At 24.4% G+C, this 13,750-nt stretch overlaps 1 protein-coding gene across 1 annotated transcript; it reads left to right on the top strand.

Annotated features, from left to right (window-relative positions):
• Positions 1 to 5,598: 5,598 nt before the first annotated feature.
• LOC134838294 (pickpocket protein 28) lies at positions 5,599 to 10,411 on the top strand. Its single transcript, XM_063853794.1, has 6 exons — positions 5,599 to 5,678; positions 6,010 to 6,343; positions 7,396 to 7,508; positions 7,825 to 8,085; positions 8,188 to 8,541; positions 9,494 to 10,411. The coding sequence occupies exons 1-6, from the start codon at positions 5,656 to 5,658 to the stop codon at positions 10,152 to 10,154; spliced, it is 1,746 nt and encodes a 581-aa protein (XP_063709864.1). The 5' UTR covers positions 5,599 to 5,655; the 3' UTR covers positions 10,155 to 10,411.
• The last annotated feature ends 3,339 nt before the right edge of the window (positions 10,412 to 13,750 follow it).

The raw sequence follows: 13,750 nt of genomic DNA, 5'->3' as shown, positions 1-13,750 counted from the left end.
ATTTAATCATTTTATAACTCAAAACTGCCAAAAAATTGAAACTGAAAAAAAATTTTTTCTTTGACACAGTTTTGTTTTAAAAACTAAATCAAGAGCAAAAAAACTGTGTCAAAAACTGTGTCAAAGCTATTTTTGTCAAATCTTGCTCCAAATGGATTGAAATTTGTCAGAGGGCTCTAATTTATCATTTTTAATCATTTTATAACTCAAAACTGCCAAAAAATTGAAACTGAAAAAAAATTTTTTCCTTTGACATAGTTTTGTTTTAAAAACTAAATCAAGAGCAAAAAAACTGTGTCAAAAACTGTGTCAAAGCAATTTTTGTCAAATCTTGCTCCAAATGGATAGAAATTTGTCAGAGGGCTCTAATTTATCATTTTTAATCATTTTATAACTCAAAACTGCCAAAAAATTGAAACTGAAAAAAATTTTTTTCTTTGACACAGTTTTGTTTTAAAAACTAAATCAAGAGCAAAAAAACTGTGTCAAAAACTGTGTCAAAGCTAATTTTGTCAAATCTTGCTCCAAATGGATTGAAATTTGTCAGAGGGCTCTAATTTATCATTTTAAATCATTTTATAACTCAAAACTGCCAAAAAATTGAAACTGAAAAAAAATTTTTTCTTTGACACAGTTTTGTTTTAAAAACTAAATCAAGAGCAAAAAAACTGTGTCAAAGCTAATTTTGTCAAATCTTGCTCCAAATGGATAGAAATTTGTCAGAGGGCTCTAATTTATCATTTTTAATCATTTTATAACTCAAAACTGCCAAAAAATTGAAACTGAAAAAAAAATTTTTTCTTTGACACAGTTTTGTTTTAAAAACTAAATCAAGAGCAAAAAAACTGTGTCAAAAACTGTGTCAAAGCTATTTTTGTCAAATCTTGCTCCAAATGGATAGAAATTTGTCAGAGGGCTCTAATTTATCATTTTTAATCATTTTATAACTCAAAACTGCCAAAAAATTGAAACTGAAAAATTTTCAGATTCATTTTTCTTTCAGATTGTCAAAAATACAAAACGTGACAGCCCAAAAAAAATGTCCATCAACGTTTTTGCCTTTTTTTAAACATATTTTACGTCCTGCATCGAACGAATTTTCACACAATAGTCAAACTTATGAGTAATTTTCCTTGTTACTTCACTGCTAAAAAAAACTAAAATATCGACGAAAAAAAATTTAATCAATTAAAATAATGCAAGCACGATTGACATCTCTTTAATAGCCGAGTAGTTCGTTGCATTAGCACACTGCTGATTCAATCAGTAACGAAATTATATGTATGACAAAAGCGGCAAGCCATTTATTACTGCTCGAAATGAAATAGCCTCAGGTCACAAAACATCACACAGAACGCCATTGAAGCAAAAAATTAAATATCCGAGTGCATCTCGTTACACGTTCGTTCCATATACAGATGACACTGAAATTTTTTTTTTTTTATATAAATTTTAAAATGAAAAATAACAGAACAAATATTTATTTTAATTTTCATACCAAAGGAAAGCCACAGCTTGTGTTTCTAATCGAGTATAGAACTTTTTCTCTCCCTCTCTCGATTTTTTTTTTCGTTTTTTTTTCATGAAAAATCCAATTTTGCATGCTCCAAATGTTTTGGACACATTGTCTAATTGCATGTTTTATAAAATTTGTTGTTACATTTTGTGTGTGTCTCAGGTAGTTACGAGTCAGTTGGGCACGAATGACATTTGATATGCAACATATTGCGAGCAAACTGGAAGATTTCACACAGAGCGGCTCACATTTTAGGATGACATGATTTTAAGGAGGTAAGTCTGAAATAAAAAAAAATTTTTAATTAAATTTAAAAAAAAATAAATTAAATTATAAAAAAATTAAAATAAACTAAATTAAATTTTAAATCTTATTTAATTATTTTTTTTAAATTTTTTAATATATTTTATTTATTTATTTTTTTATTTAATTTTTTTAAATTTAAATTTTATTTTTAATTAAATTTATTTTAATTTTATTTTTTTTTTTTTATTTTTTTGCAATTTAAAAAAAATCGTGGAATATTTTAAAAAATTCGATGAATAAAATTATAAAATATAAAAAAATTAAGTAAATTCAAATTTAACTAAAAATTTCAATAATTTTTGTTTTAAATTTATAGATAAATAAAAATTATAAAAATTTAATTAAAAAATATAAATAATAAATTCAAAATGTTTAAAAATATTTAAAAATAATTTTTTTTAAAATTATATTTTTTTAAATTAATTTAATTAAATTTTAAATAATTTTTTTTAATTTTATTATTTTTATAAATTTATTTTTTTATAAAAATTTTAAAAGAAAAAAATTTTTTAAAATTAAATAAAAATAATAATTTTAACTGAAATTCTCCAAAAAAAATTTTTTTTGTTATTTAAAATTAAAATTCCAAGACACCCTATTTTACCTTTTGTAACCTCCGAAACCCACAGAATGCAAATAAAATACTGAGTAGTCACTCTTTTGTACCTCCGCACATTTACATTTCGCATGTATATCGTAGGTATTCGCAAATGGACATTAAATGAATTTTCATTTTCTCATTTTGTTGTTCTTTTTTTTTTTGCAGCTCATGCATGTATTCGAGTTATGTTTCATTTGTGGTCTCATGCAGTTATTTGTGCAAGTTACAATATTTTGTCGGAAAAAACGAGACTTTTCCATTCGAAACCGAAAAACCCACACAAATGTGCTTAAAATATATTAAGTTAAAAAACAATTAGATCCATTTATTTCAGTTTTACGGTTTTGCCGTTTCCTAATCCAATCGCATTTAACATTTTTCCGCCCTTTTCTCGTTTTTTTTTGTATTTTATTTGATAATCCCATGAATGACCGACATTCAAATGAATGTCATTTCCCAAAATGAATGACATGACATTTATTAACTTCATTATAATAATAATTCGAAATATTGCTAAAAGAGAATTCAATGGACAGTTGCGAGTGTGAGGCGTTCAATTCGTCGAAAAAAGTGGGAGGCATGTAATTATGGCACATGCAGGTTCGCTTAATTTTAATAAAATGTGGCTAATTTGCACTTAATGCGAAATGGCTGACATGATTTTTCAACAAGTAGGAAATTTAATGAATAGTGATTAAAATTTCTATCAAAGGGAAAATGGAAAATTTTATATCGAATAAATGAAAGAGGTAAATTTCCATTTGAGAGTTGTTATTTTGTAAAGTAGACTATTGCTATAAATTTTGAAGAAAAAAATAGAAAAAATTAAAAAAAAAATTCTAAAAATTAAAATTTGAAAAAAAAATAATCAATAAAAATTGTCAAAATTAATTATAATAAATTTTTAATTAAAAAAATAATTTATTTTATTTTTCTTACTTTTAATTTAATTAATAAAATTATTTTTTTAAATTAATTTTTAATTATTTATTAAATAAATTAAATTTAAATTTTACTCAATTGAGCTGGAATTAATTTTAAATATTTTTTTATTCTTTTATGAATTTAATTTATTTTTATAAAATTTTAATTAAATTTATTTTAATTTAAACAATAAAATTTTTAAATTCGAAATAAAAAATAATAAAAAAATTTTTAAATTCAAAATATTTTTTTTTAAATATAATTGACTAAATGTTAATAAAAATTTAATTTGATTTAAATTAAATTTTTTTTTACTATTTTTTATTTTATTTTTAATTTATTTATTTATTTCATTTTTTTATTTAAAACTAAAATTCAATTCAAACGAAAAACTATAAAAATTTTACTTACGAATTCCTCGAATTTTTCAATTTAGCGCAATATTGTGAAAAATTATAAGTAACTGTCAGCAGGTTCATGACATGTCATAACTCGAAGGGATGTAAGTCAATGTCATGCGTTTCCATGAATTAAATTGATTCGCCCACTGACATATTTTTCCTTTGAGTTTTCCATCCATGGGCGTTTTTATACAAACTAAAAAATAATTGAAAAAGGGAAAATTTATTTTTTTTTGCTGAAAAAAGTTTTAAAATTGCATTTGTCGACCTGTCCTTTATAAAAATTCATAAAAAAATATTTTCACAAAATTTAAAAAAAAAACTTTTTTTGACTTCATTAAAAGAAACTTTTCAAAAATAATTCGCAGTAAACCCAAATGATTAATAATTCAATTCGAGACATAAATTCTATCAGTCGGAACATTCAACAAGTCGAAAGAAGTGACAACATTCGATAATTCTCATGAGAGGACAAGCCTTGCTGCTTGATGATGAAGCCATCATAACGGTTCGTCGCCCGTCCTTAGCATTGCGCACTCTGATGACGTGAAATAATTTCATTATTCTAATGAAAATTATTTGTCGCTTATGCTGTTTAATTCAGTTGTCATGAAAGGAGTGTGTTTCAAAAAGGTGTAAATTTATTGCTCTATCGAGTGAGGGGATCGCACACGTGTCTTTAGGGAAGAGTGACAAAAAGGAGGACTCTCGTTCAATGGTCAATGAGGAATTTGTTGTGTTTTTTAAATGTTTTTTCTTTACGTTTATTTACGTAACTTAAGCGTATTTTAGTAAAAAAAGTTCCTAAAAATAAAAAAATACTTGAATGAAAAATTTTCATTTTTAAGAAGAATTCATAAATATTTCAAAAAAAAATCTAAAATAAATGAATTAATTAAAATTAAAAAAATTAATAATTTTTAAAGAAAATAATAAAAATTAAAAAAAAATAATTAGTTAAAATATTATAAAAAAATTAATTTATAAAATATTAAAAAAAAAAATAATAAAAATAAATAATTTAAATAAAATATAAATTTTGAGAATTATTTGAATAAAAATAATTAAAAAAATAAAATTAAAAAGTTTACAAAAATATTTTTTTAAGAAAAAATATTAAAAAGTATATTAAAATTAAAAAAAATAAATAAATAAATAATAAAACAATAAAAAAAATAAATTTAAAAAAAAACTGAGAAAATGATTAAAATTAATAAAAAAAATAATTAAAAAATGAATAAGATTTAAAAAGTAAATTATTAAAAATAAGAATTATAAATATATGAAAATTTTTTAAATAAATAAATTAAAAATACAAAAATTTAAATTTAAAAAAAATACTAAAAGTAAAAAAAAATATTTATGAAAATAAAAAAAAAATTTCAAAAATACTTTTTTTTAAATAATAAATGAATAAAATAATTAAAAATTTAAAAAAAATAGATAAAAAAATAATTATTTTGAGAAAAAATTTAAATTAATCAAAATTTAATCAAAAATTAATTTTGGCATGACAAAAAAATAATTTTTAAAAATAAAATTTTAATTTGAAAAATTAATTAAAAAAAAAATTAAAACTTACCTGACAACAAAAAAAATTATTATGGTGAAAAAAAAACATGAAAAAAACTAATGACGTCAATTTATGTCTCCAATTTTAGCCTGAGTCTCTTGCTCCCATCAGAACAAAGCACCGAAAAAAATGTTTATTTATCCATTCATCCATATCTCGTGCCTACGTGATGCGTTAGTTAATAAAAGCATGTAGCACAGCAGTTTTTCAGTCAGTAGCTGATGATTGTTCACGACGATAAAACACTTCGCGCGAAATAATTACACGATATAATTCTGTTAAAATAGAAAAAAACAAACAAAATTATTGAAAATTAAAGTGTTTGCACAAAATTATGGATCAACATGAGAAATTCTGGTGAGCAAAGTGCAATTTCGTGATTTTTAATGAACGTCTAGACGACAATCAGCGATAATTAACCAAAATTGTGGAAAATGTGCATTTCATGAAGCAAATTAAATTTATCTCCATAAAGAAATTTTAACCTTGAACATGAAATTAATGTCTGGTTTTTCGGAAAATTCCATCAAAAGTCTGTTTTTTGTCGTTTTCTATAAATAACTGACCTTGCAAAAGTGCCTCGCAACCTTGACCAACGATCATTTGTCTGCGTATTGGCGCGTGACTAATTTCTAATTTGGTTGATTTTTCGAGGAAAATTAAATAAACATTTTTTTCTTCGTTTCAGGGGCAAACCTTTGGCTTCACGTAAGATCAGCGATGCAGTATCTATGGGACCAAGTGAGGCGCCAACCGAGCAAGAAACCCGTAAACGTATAAAGCATGGCGGTTGTTGTACTGCGGCGCACGGGCTTTTTATGGAATATTGCAACAACAGCACGGTGCATGGCATGCAATACTTGGGGGAGCGACGACGTTCGATTGTCGAAAGAATTTTCTGGATTGTCGTGTTTTTTGTGTCAATTTACTTTTGTGGAATACTCATTTGGAATATTTACGTGAAATGGGACACGAGTCCTGTTATTGTGAGTTTTTCGGAAAAATCGACGCCTGTATGGCAAGTAAGTATATTTAACTTTGTTTAGTTAATTTTTTTTAAAAATTATCTGAAATTTTTTTTTATTTCGTGAAAATTTTATGAATTTTTCTGAAAATTATAATTTTTTATTTTTTCTTAATTTAAAAAAATTTAAAATATTCTAAAGAGTTATGAAAAAAATTAATTATTTTAAAAATTTCCCCAACAATTATTAATTTTTTTTTAGAATTTAAACTAATTAAAATTAATTCAATTTTTTAAATTATTTTAATTATCTTCTCAATATTATTTTTGATTTTTTTATTTTATTTTATTTTTTTTATATTTAATTTAATCTTAATTATTTTTTTAATTTTTTTTTTTATATTTATTTTTTTTTTAATGCAATATTTTTTTTTTAAAATTTATTTTGAAAAAAGATTTTATTTTTTTTCAAAATTTTTTTTCTTTTAATTTTTTTTTTTTTTAATTTTTTTTGAACAATTTAAATGAAAAATTTTATTATTTAAATTAAAAAACATCAATAAAAAAAAAATTATAAAAATTCGGAAACATTAAAATCAGTTTTTTTTCAAATAATTTACAAAATTTAAAAAAATTATTTTTAATTTTTGAAACTTTTTAAAGAATTTATAAAATAAATAATATTTTAAGACAAATTAAAATTTTTTTAATAACAAATTTTGAAAATAATTAAAATAAAAGCAAAAAAAAAAAATAATTCCCTTTATTTTAATGAATTAATTTTTTTTAATATTTTGAAAACCATATTTTTTTTAATAATTACAAAACTTAAAAAAAAAAAAAATATTTTTTAAAAAAAAAAATTTAAAAATTTAAAAAAATTGAATAAAAAAATGATTTTTAAATCATTTTGAATTTTTCAAAATGAAAAATAATAAAATCGCAAAATCAATAAAAAAAATTTTCAAAAGATTAAAAAAAATTTAAAATGTAAAAAAAATAATTAATTGACCATAAAAATACTGTTAGTTGACTTCACGAAAAATTTTTCACTTCTCATTCTTACTTCAAAGGAAAAAAAAATCAAAAAAAAAAACATTTTTTTTACAGATTCCGTTTCCAGCAGTGACAATTTGCCCAGAGACAAAAGCAAAACAAACTGTCTTCAATTTCACGGACATTTATCACCGTATACATGGCAACGAGACTCTCACGGACGACGAGTAAGGCAAAAAAAAAACGAGAGATTTATAATCTCCTCTAAAATATGTCTTTCCATATAAAATATGGCACAAGGGTGATTCAGGCGTCATATCCTGTTTTCGTCTCCGACAAGCGCCACGTTTCGACAAAAAGACGACCCTTGAGCTAAATTGCACTTGTTTGTCATTTTATCATGGTGTCATTTTAAAATATTAGCAATGTTCTTGTCCATTGTCTTCATTCGAAAATGACTTTTTTTTGATTAAGGACTTTAAAACGTTTCTTTCTGTCTTTCATTTCATTTCCGGACATTTATCATCACTCCCGTTCTGGCAGAAAGTTTAAATTGGAAATTATCGCTCAAACATGTGACGCCCATTTACTTGTGAACGCCGGCATTGGCAACGCGACAATCACGAGTGACTGCATCGATCAACTGCTGGATATGGCACCGCAATTCAACGAGACGTTGTTCCATTGCAAATACCAGAACTTGGCTGACACTTGCGACACACTCTTCGCCCCCATCATTACGGAGGACGGCGTGTGTTACACGTTCAATGCACTCAGCGGACAAGAGATTTATCGGAAGGAAGCGTAATAATGATGATTTGTTACATTTTTCGTGTTATTTATTTGTCTCTGACACTCCATAAATTTTTCTCCTCGAATAAATTCCTTTTTTTTCTCGATTTTCAGAATGGCAGACGATTTCATGTATTACGAGCCCATCAAGGAATCCAATAAGTCGTGGACTCTCGAAAAGGGTTACACAGCAGAATCTTCGACGAATTTCTCCGTTTATCCGTTCCGAGTGTTGGCAGCTGGAGCACGCGCCGGATTATTTGTCCTTTTGTCGTTGTATGACAACGAGTTGGATTATCTTTGCCGCGGGCCCGTACAAGGATTTAAAGTTTTGTTGCATACGCCGGGCGAACAACCACGTGTCTCGAAACATTATTTCCGTGTGCCGACGTTGCAAGAAGTGATTGTCACTGTGAAACCGCAAATGATTCAAACTTCAGACAATTTGTTGAATTATAGTCCTGAACGGTGAGTTTTGATAAAAGTTGTTTTTTTTCTTTTTATTTTATAATTTTTTTTATTTAGCTGATTTAAAAAAATTATTTTTTTCAATTTCTTTTAAAAAATTTTTAAAAAAATTAATTGATTAATTTTTAAATATTAAAATTAAATATTTTAAATTTTAATTTAATGAAATATAATTTTTTAATGAATTTTTTTATAAATATTTTAAAATTAATTTTTAATTTCGGTATCTTCTAATATTTTTTTAAAAATAAAGCAAAATTTAATTTCAATTAATTTTTTTTTAATTTTATTAATTTAATTATGTATATTTAATTTTAATCAAAATTAATTTAAATTTTATTTATTTGTTTTAAGATTATTTTATTTTTATAAAAACTATTTTAATAAATAGGAAATTATGATTATTTCCCGGGCGAAAAGGATAAATCTCACAACTGACATTTTTTTGGGAAAGTATGCTTAAAAAAAAATTTAATTTTCATAAAAATATTTAAAAAATTTTTTTTTAATTTTTCACAAAAAAAAATTTAAAAAAAAAGTCTTATTAAAAAAATTTACCAAAAAATTTGCAAAAATCTTGAAATTGGAAAGTTGAAAAATCTCATTTTTAAAAATTAATTATCCTAATTTTTATTTTTTAAACTTATTTTATTTTATTTTTTTTATTTTATTTTATTGTTTTTATGGCCAATTATTTTTTTTTTGCGCTTTTTTTTTTTTTTTTTGAAAGAAGAAATTAAAAATATTTTTTTAAATAAGAAATTATGATTATTCAATTTATTTAAAAAATTAATTTTTATTTTTGTTTAAAAAATATATGTTTTCATAAAAATTTATATTTTTGAGAAATTTTTAAATTATTTTTTAATATTAATTTATATAATTTTTTTTAATTTTATAGATTTTAAAAAAAATAATTAATTATTACTCACCCAAATTAAAATTTTTTCAGTCGTCAATGTTACTTCAACCACGAACGTCAATTGAAATACTTCCAAATTTACACACAATCCAACTGCGAACTCGAATGCCTCGCCAACCACACGCTCAGCGAATGCGGATGCGTTAAATTCAGCATGCCACGTGACAAAGAAACGCCAATTTGCGGTGCGGCCCAAATCGAATGTTACAACAAGGCGGAAGACGACATCCTCAAAAAAGAAATCAACGAGGGACTGTTGACGAGCACAGATGCCGCACGTGGCAATACTCAATGCAACTGTTTGCCGGCATGCACTTCGATTCAGTACGACGTCGAAACATCCCAAGCCAGATTCAATTGGGAAGATTTGTTCAAAGCCTATAAAAATCCCCTTGACGAGTTCCCATCGATCCAATTTGCGCGTCTTTCGATCTTTTTCAAGGAAGCGCAGTTCATCACGTCAAAGAGATCCGAACTTTACGGTCCAACTGATTTCCTTGCCAACTGCGGAGGCTTGATGGGACTTTTCATGGGCATCTCGTTGCTGTCTTTCGTGGAAATTTTCTACTTTTGCAGCGTTCGTCTTTGTTGCAACCTCAAAATGCGAATGGACAACAAGAAGCGCGCCAATTCCGTCAGAAAACCCGGCATTTTGGTCGAAAAACCGACCGAAAAGGAATATGTCGAATAGAAAAATTACATTTTTGTATCAATTTAAATCCAATTTTTCGAAAATTGTCACGTTCTTACTAAAAATAACGAAAAAAAAATGCATTTCACCGCGACGAATTAGAATGCAATAAATGTCACTCGACATTTTTCTATGAGTTATTTCCCGTCGCAAAGCATAACCTAAAGCTACAATAAACTTTTTTCATGAATAAATGCAAAATTTTTGGCAGAATTTCTCTGTGTAACGAAAAACTCCCATTTCATTATGCAATAAAAACTTATAACTAGTTAGTTACTTTTTTTTTCGTAAATGCCGAAAAACACGCCTTTTTATTATATTATATGTAGTTATTATTATTATAATATTTTTCTCCATCACAACAGGAAAAAATTAAACTATGCAAACAATTCGTGTATCGCAAAGCTTTCTACTTTCCTTTTATTTAAAATTTTATTTTTTGTTATTTTTCGCTTCAAAGAGAGAAAAATTGCATAATTTACAGTCAATTTGAATTTTCATTTTTAGAGCTTTTAAAATGCATTCTTTTACATACAGCTTGCATTTTTTCTTTTGCGAAACGAGCCAGCCAACATGTTTTGCATTATTTGTCTTTTACGATGTATTTCGTTGTTTTTGTCTCTTTGTTTAAAACAAACAAACTAAAAAAAGCTGAAGTTGGTATTTCATTAAGTTTGTTTTATATTTTTTGTTTTTTTTTCCTGAATTGGATTTTTTCAGGTAGGAGATAAAAATTTTTTGTGTCAAGAGCGCTTTTTGTTTAAAATTATTTTAATTATATTAACTTATAATTATTTTCAAACTGCTGATAAAATTTAATTTTTTATTTATTTAATTAATTTTTAAATAATGTTATTTTTTAATTAACCTTTAATTATTTTTTATTTCCAATTTTTGATGAAATTTATTTTTTTTATTTTTGTTTTTGTAAATTTGTTAATTAAATAAATTTTTTAAAAATTTAAAAAGTAAGTTGATTAATAATTTTAAAAAATTATTTAAAAATTTAATTAATTAATTTTTTATTAAATTAAATTATTTTTTTTTTTTATTAAAATTTTAAAATTAAAATTTTTTTTTATTAATTAATTGAATTAATTTATAAAAAAATTAAATTAATTTTCAAATTTAATTTATTATAAAAACGACCTCTTTATGAAATTTACAATAAAAAAGAAAATAATAAAATAAAAATAGATTTAAAATAATTTTATTTTAAAAATTGACTTGAATTAGCTATAAAGCGATTTTCAAATTTTATCGGTTCTGAATCGGTTCAATTTTATTTTCGTATAAAAAAAATAATTTTTTGATGAATTAAGATTTAATTAAAAATTAAAAGTAAATAAATTACCATAAAATTAAAATTTTCACAAAAAAAATCTAATTTTTTTATAAATTTTTCTAATTAATTTTAAAATTTAAAAAAAATAATTTTCGAAAATTTTTTTTGAATTTTTTATCATCATTTTTCATTAAAAAACTGAAAATTTCAACAAAAAGAAATCCAGCTCTCATAATTTTCTCTGTCAAAATCCTCTCATAAACTTAGGCCAAATGTCACTTTTCACGAAATCCCGCACTCTGAAAATGCTTAAAACATTTCCCTGCGAACGACAAACAGTGCACATTACTTGCAAGAAGGCACGCCAACAACAGCAGAAGCAATAGACAACAACGAGAACGAGAAGCTTAGTTGGATTTTCATACATTTTACACCCTTTTTTTGTTTACACAAAAATTTGTTATGCTCAACAGGAAAATTTTTTTCCAAAGAAAACGGAAAAAGTTTCACGGCACAACGTTCTTCTTGGAATGGAGCTGTGTGTGTGTGTTACAAAAATGTAGCGAAAATTGTCCTGTTTTACTGCTGCGATGATGTTTCCTCGCCATATAAAAAAGCATTTGCATAAGAAACAACAACAAAAAATCTTGTTTATAAATTTTGTCGTATTTTCACACGAATATTTTGGGAAAATTTTATTTGTTTCTGAATATTCAGCAACACACATAATTTGTAATGCATTACACAACGTCTCGAGAAGCATGGCACTGCAAAAAAAACACGAAGAAGGGCAATAAAATTATAATCATCATGTTACGTTAAGCCAAGAAACATTTTTGGCAGTTAAAGTTAAAAGCAAAAGCAATAAAATTTATTTTTGATCACTTTTCTGTGTCTCTCTACGTCGCAAGAAGCAAGCAACCGACGATGTTTTATTGCCCTTGTTTGTCGTTGTCCTCGTCATCACACAATTATTTTCCTTTGCACACACATTTTCCATCCGAAGACCGAAAAGTAAATACTAATATATTAAAATCAGAGCCAGTTAAGGAAATACGAAAAATTTACGACTCGATTTTATGTCGATTTTTGGCATCGCGCATCGTCGTCGTTGTCGTCGTGACTCACAGCAATCGACAAATGGTTTTTAATGAGATCAAGAGGATGGAATGATGTCTGTTGATTACCGTTGAGTGGTTCACTGCATAAATAATCATAAAAATTCGATTTCCGATGTGCTGAAAGTTTTGCGATTTGGGCAAATTTTCAATTGATTCGAATCGATTTGCATTATTTTTGTTGACTCAAACTTGAATGTTGAAGTTGATTTAAAGTTTCGTAAATTTTCCATTAAATTTTGATGAAAACCTAAAATTTTTAATATTGATTGTTAGTTTTGATTCAAAATGAGTTGAATTAGCTGAATGGCGATTTTCAAATTTTTATCGGTTATGAATCGGTTTACCGCTTTTTATTTAAAAATTTATATATTTTTCATGTTTGATTAGAAAATATTAATTTTCAGTAATTCTAAGTATTTTTAAGAAAATAATTTATTTAATTTAATTAATTAAAATTTAATTAATTTATTTAAAATAAATAAAAACTAATAATTATTTTCAAAAAAAAACTACTTAAAATAATTGAAAATTAATTTTTTCTAATTGAATTCATATGTTCAATACATATACAAAATTTTAAACAAAAAATTAGTAAACCGATTCGTAACCGAAAAAAATTCGAAAATCGCCATTTCGCTAATTCAAGTCATTTCAAATCAAAACTAACAATCAATATTATTAAATATTATTAAAGAATTAATTAATTTAAATTAAAATAAAATAGAATTTAAAGGTGAATTTTAAATGTAACAACGATAAAAATTTTTATCATTGAAAATACAAAGAAATATTTTTAAAAATATTCACAGAAAAAGCTTTATTTTTAATTTACAGTCGATAATTATTTTACTAATTTCCAAATTTCCAAAAATCGCTTAAAATGCCTTTTGTATTTATTTACGCATCGAAACAATTTACTGAAGCGGATATGTTATTCAAACAAAAATAATTTCCTCCAAAGACAATTCTTGGAAAAGTTCAATGGAATAAATGCCATTGACATTAAAATTTAAATTTTGTACAAAATAATTTTTTATTTAAAAAAGGAGAAAAAAAGAGATACTTTTTAAATTTTACCTGAAAAAAATTGGCTTCATTAAAAAAAAAATTGCAAAAATTTAATATAAGAAAAAAAATTTTAAATAAAAATAAATAAAATCAAGCAACAAAAAAAATAAGGAAAAACGAGA

This window comes from Culicoides brevitarsis, chromosome 1 (genome assembly GCF_036172545.1).
Source record: "Culicoides brevitarsis isolate CSIRO-B50_1 chromosome 1, AGI_CSIRO_Cbre_v1, whole genome shotgun sequence".
In the NCBI taxonomy this organism is placed as follows: Eukaryota; Metazoa; Arthropoda; class Insecta; order Diptera; family Ceratopogonidae; genus Culicoides; species Culicoides brevitarsis.
This window is presented reverse-complemented; position numbering and strand designations above follow the sequence as displayed.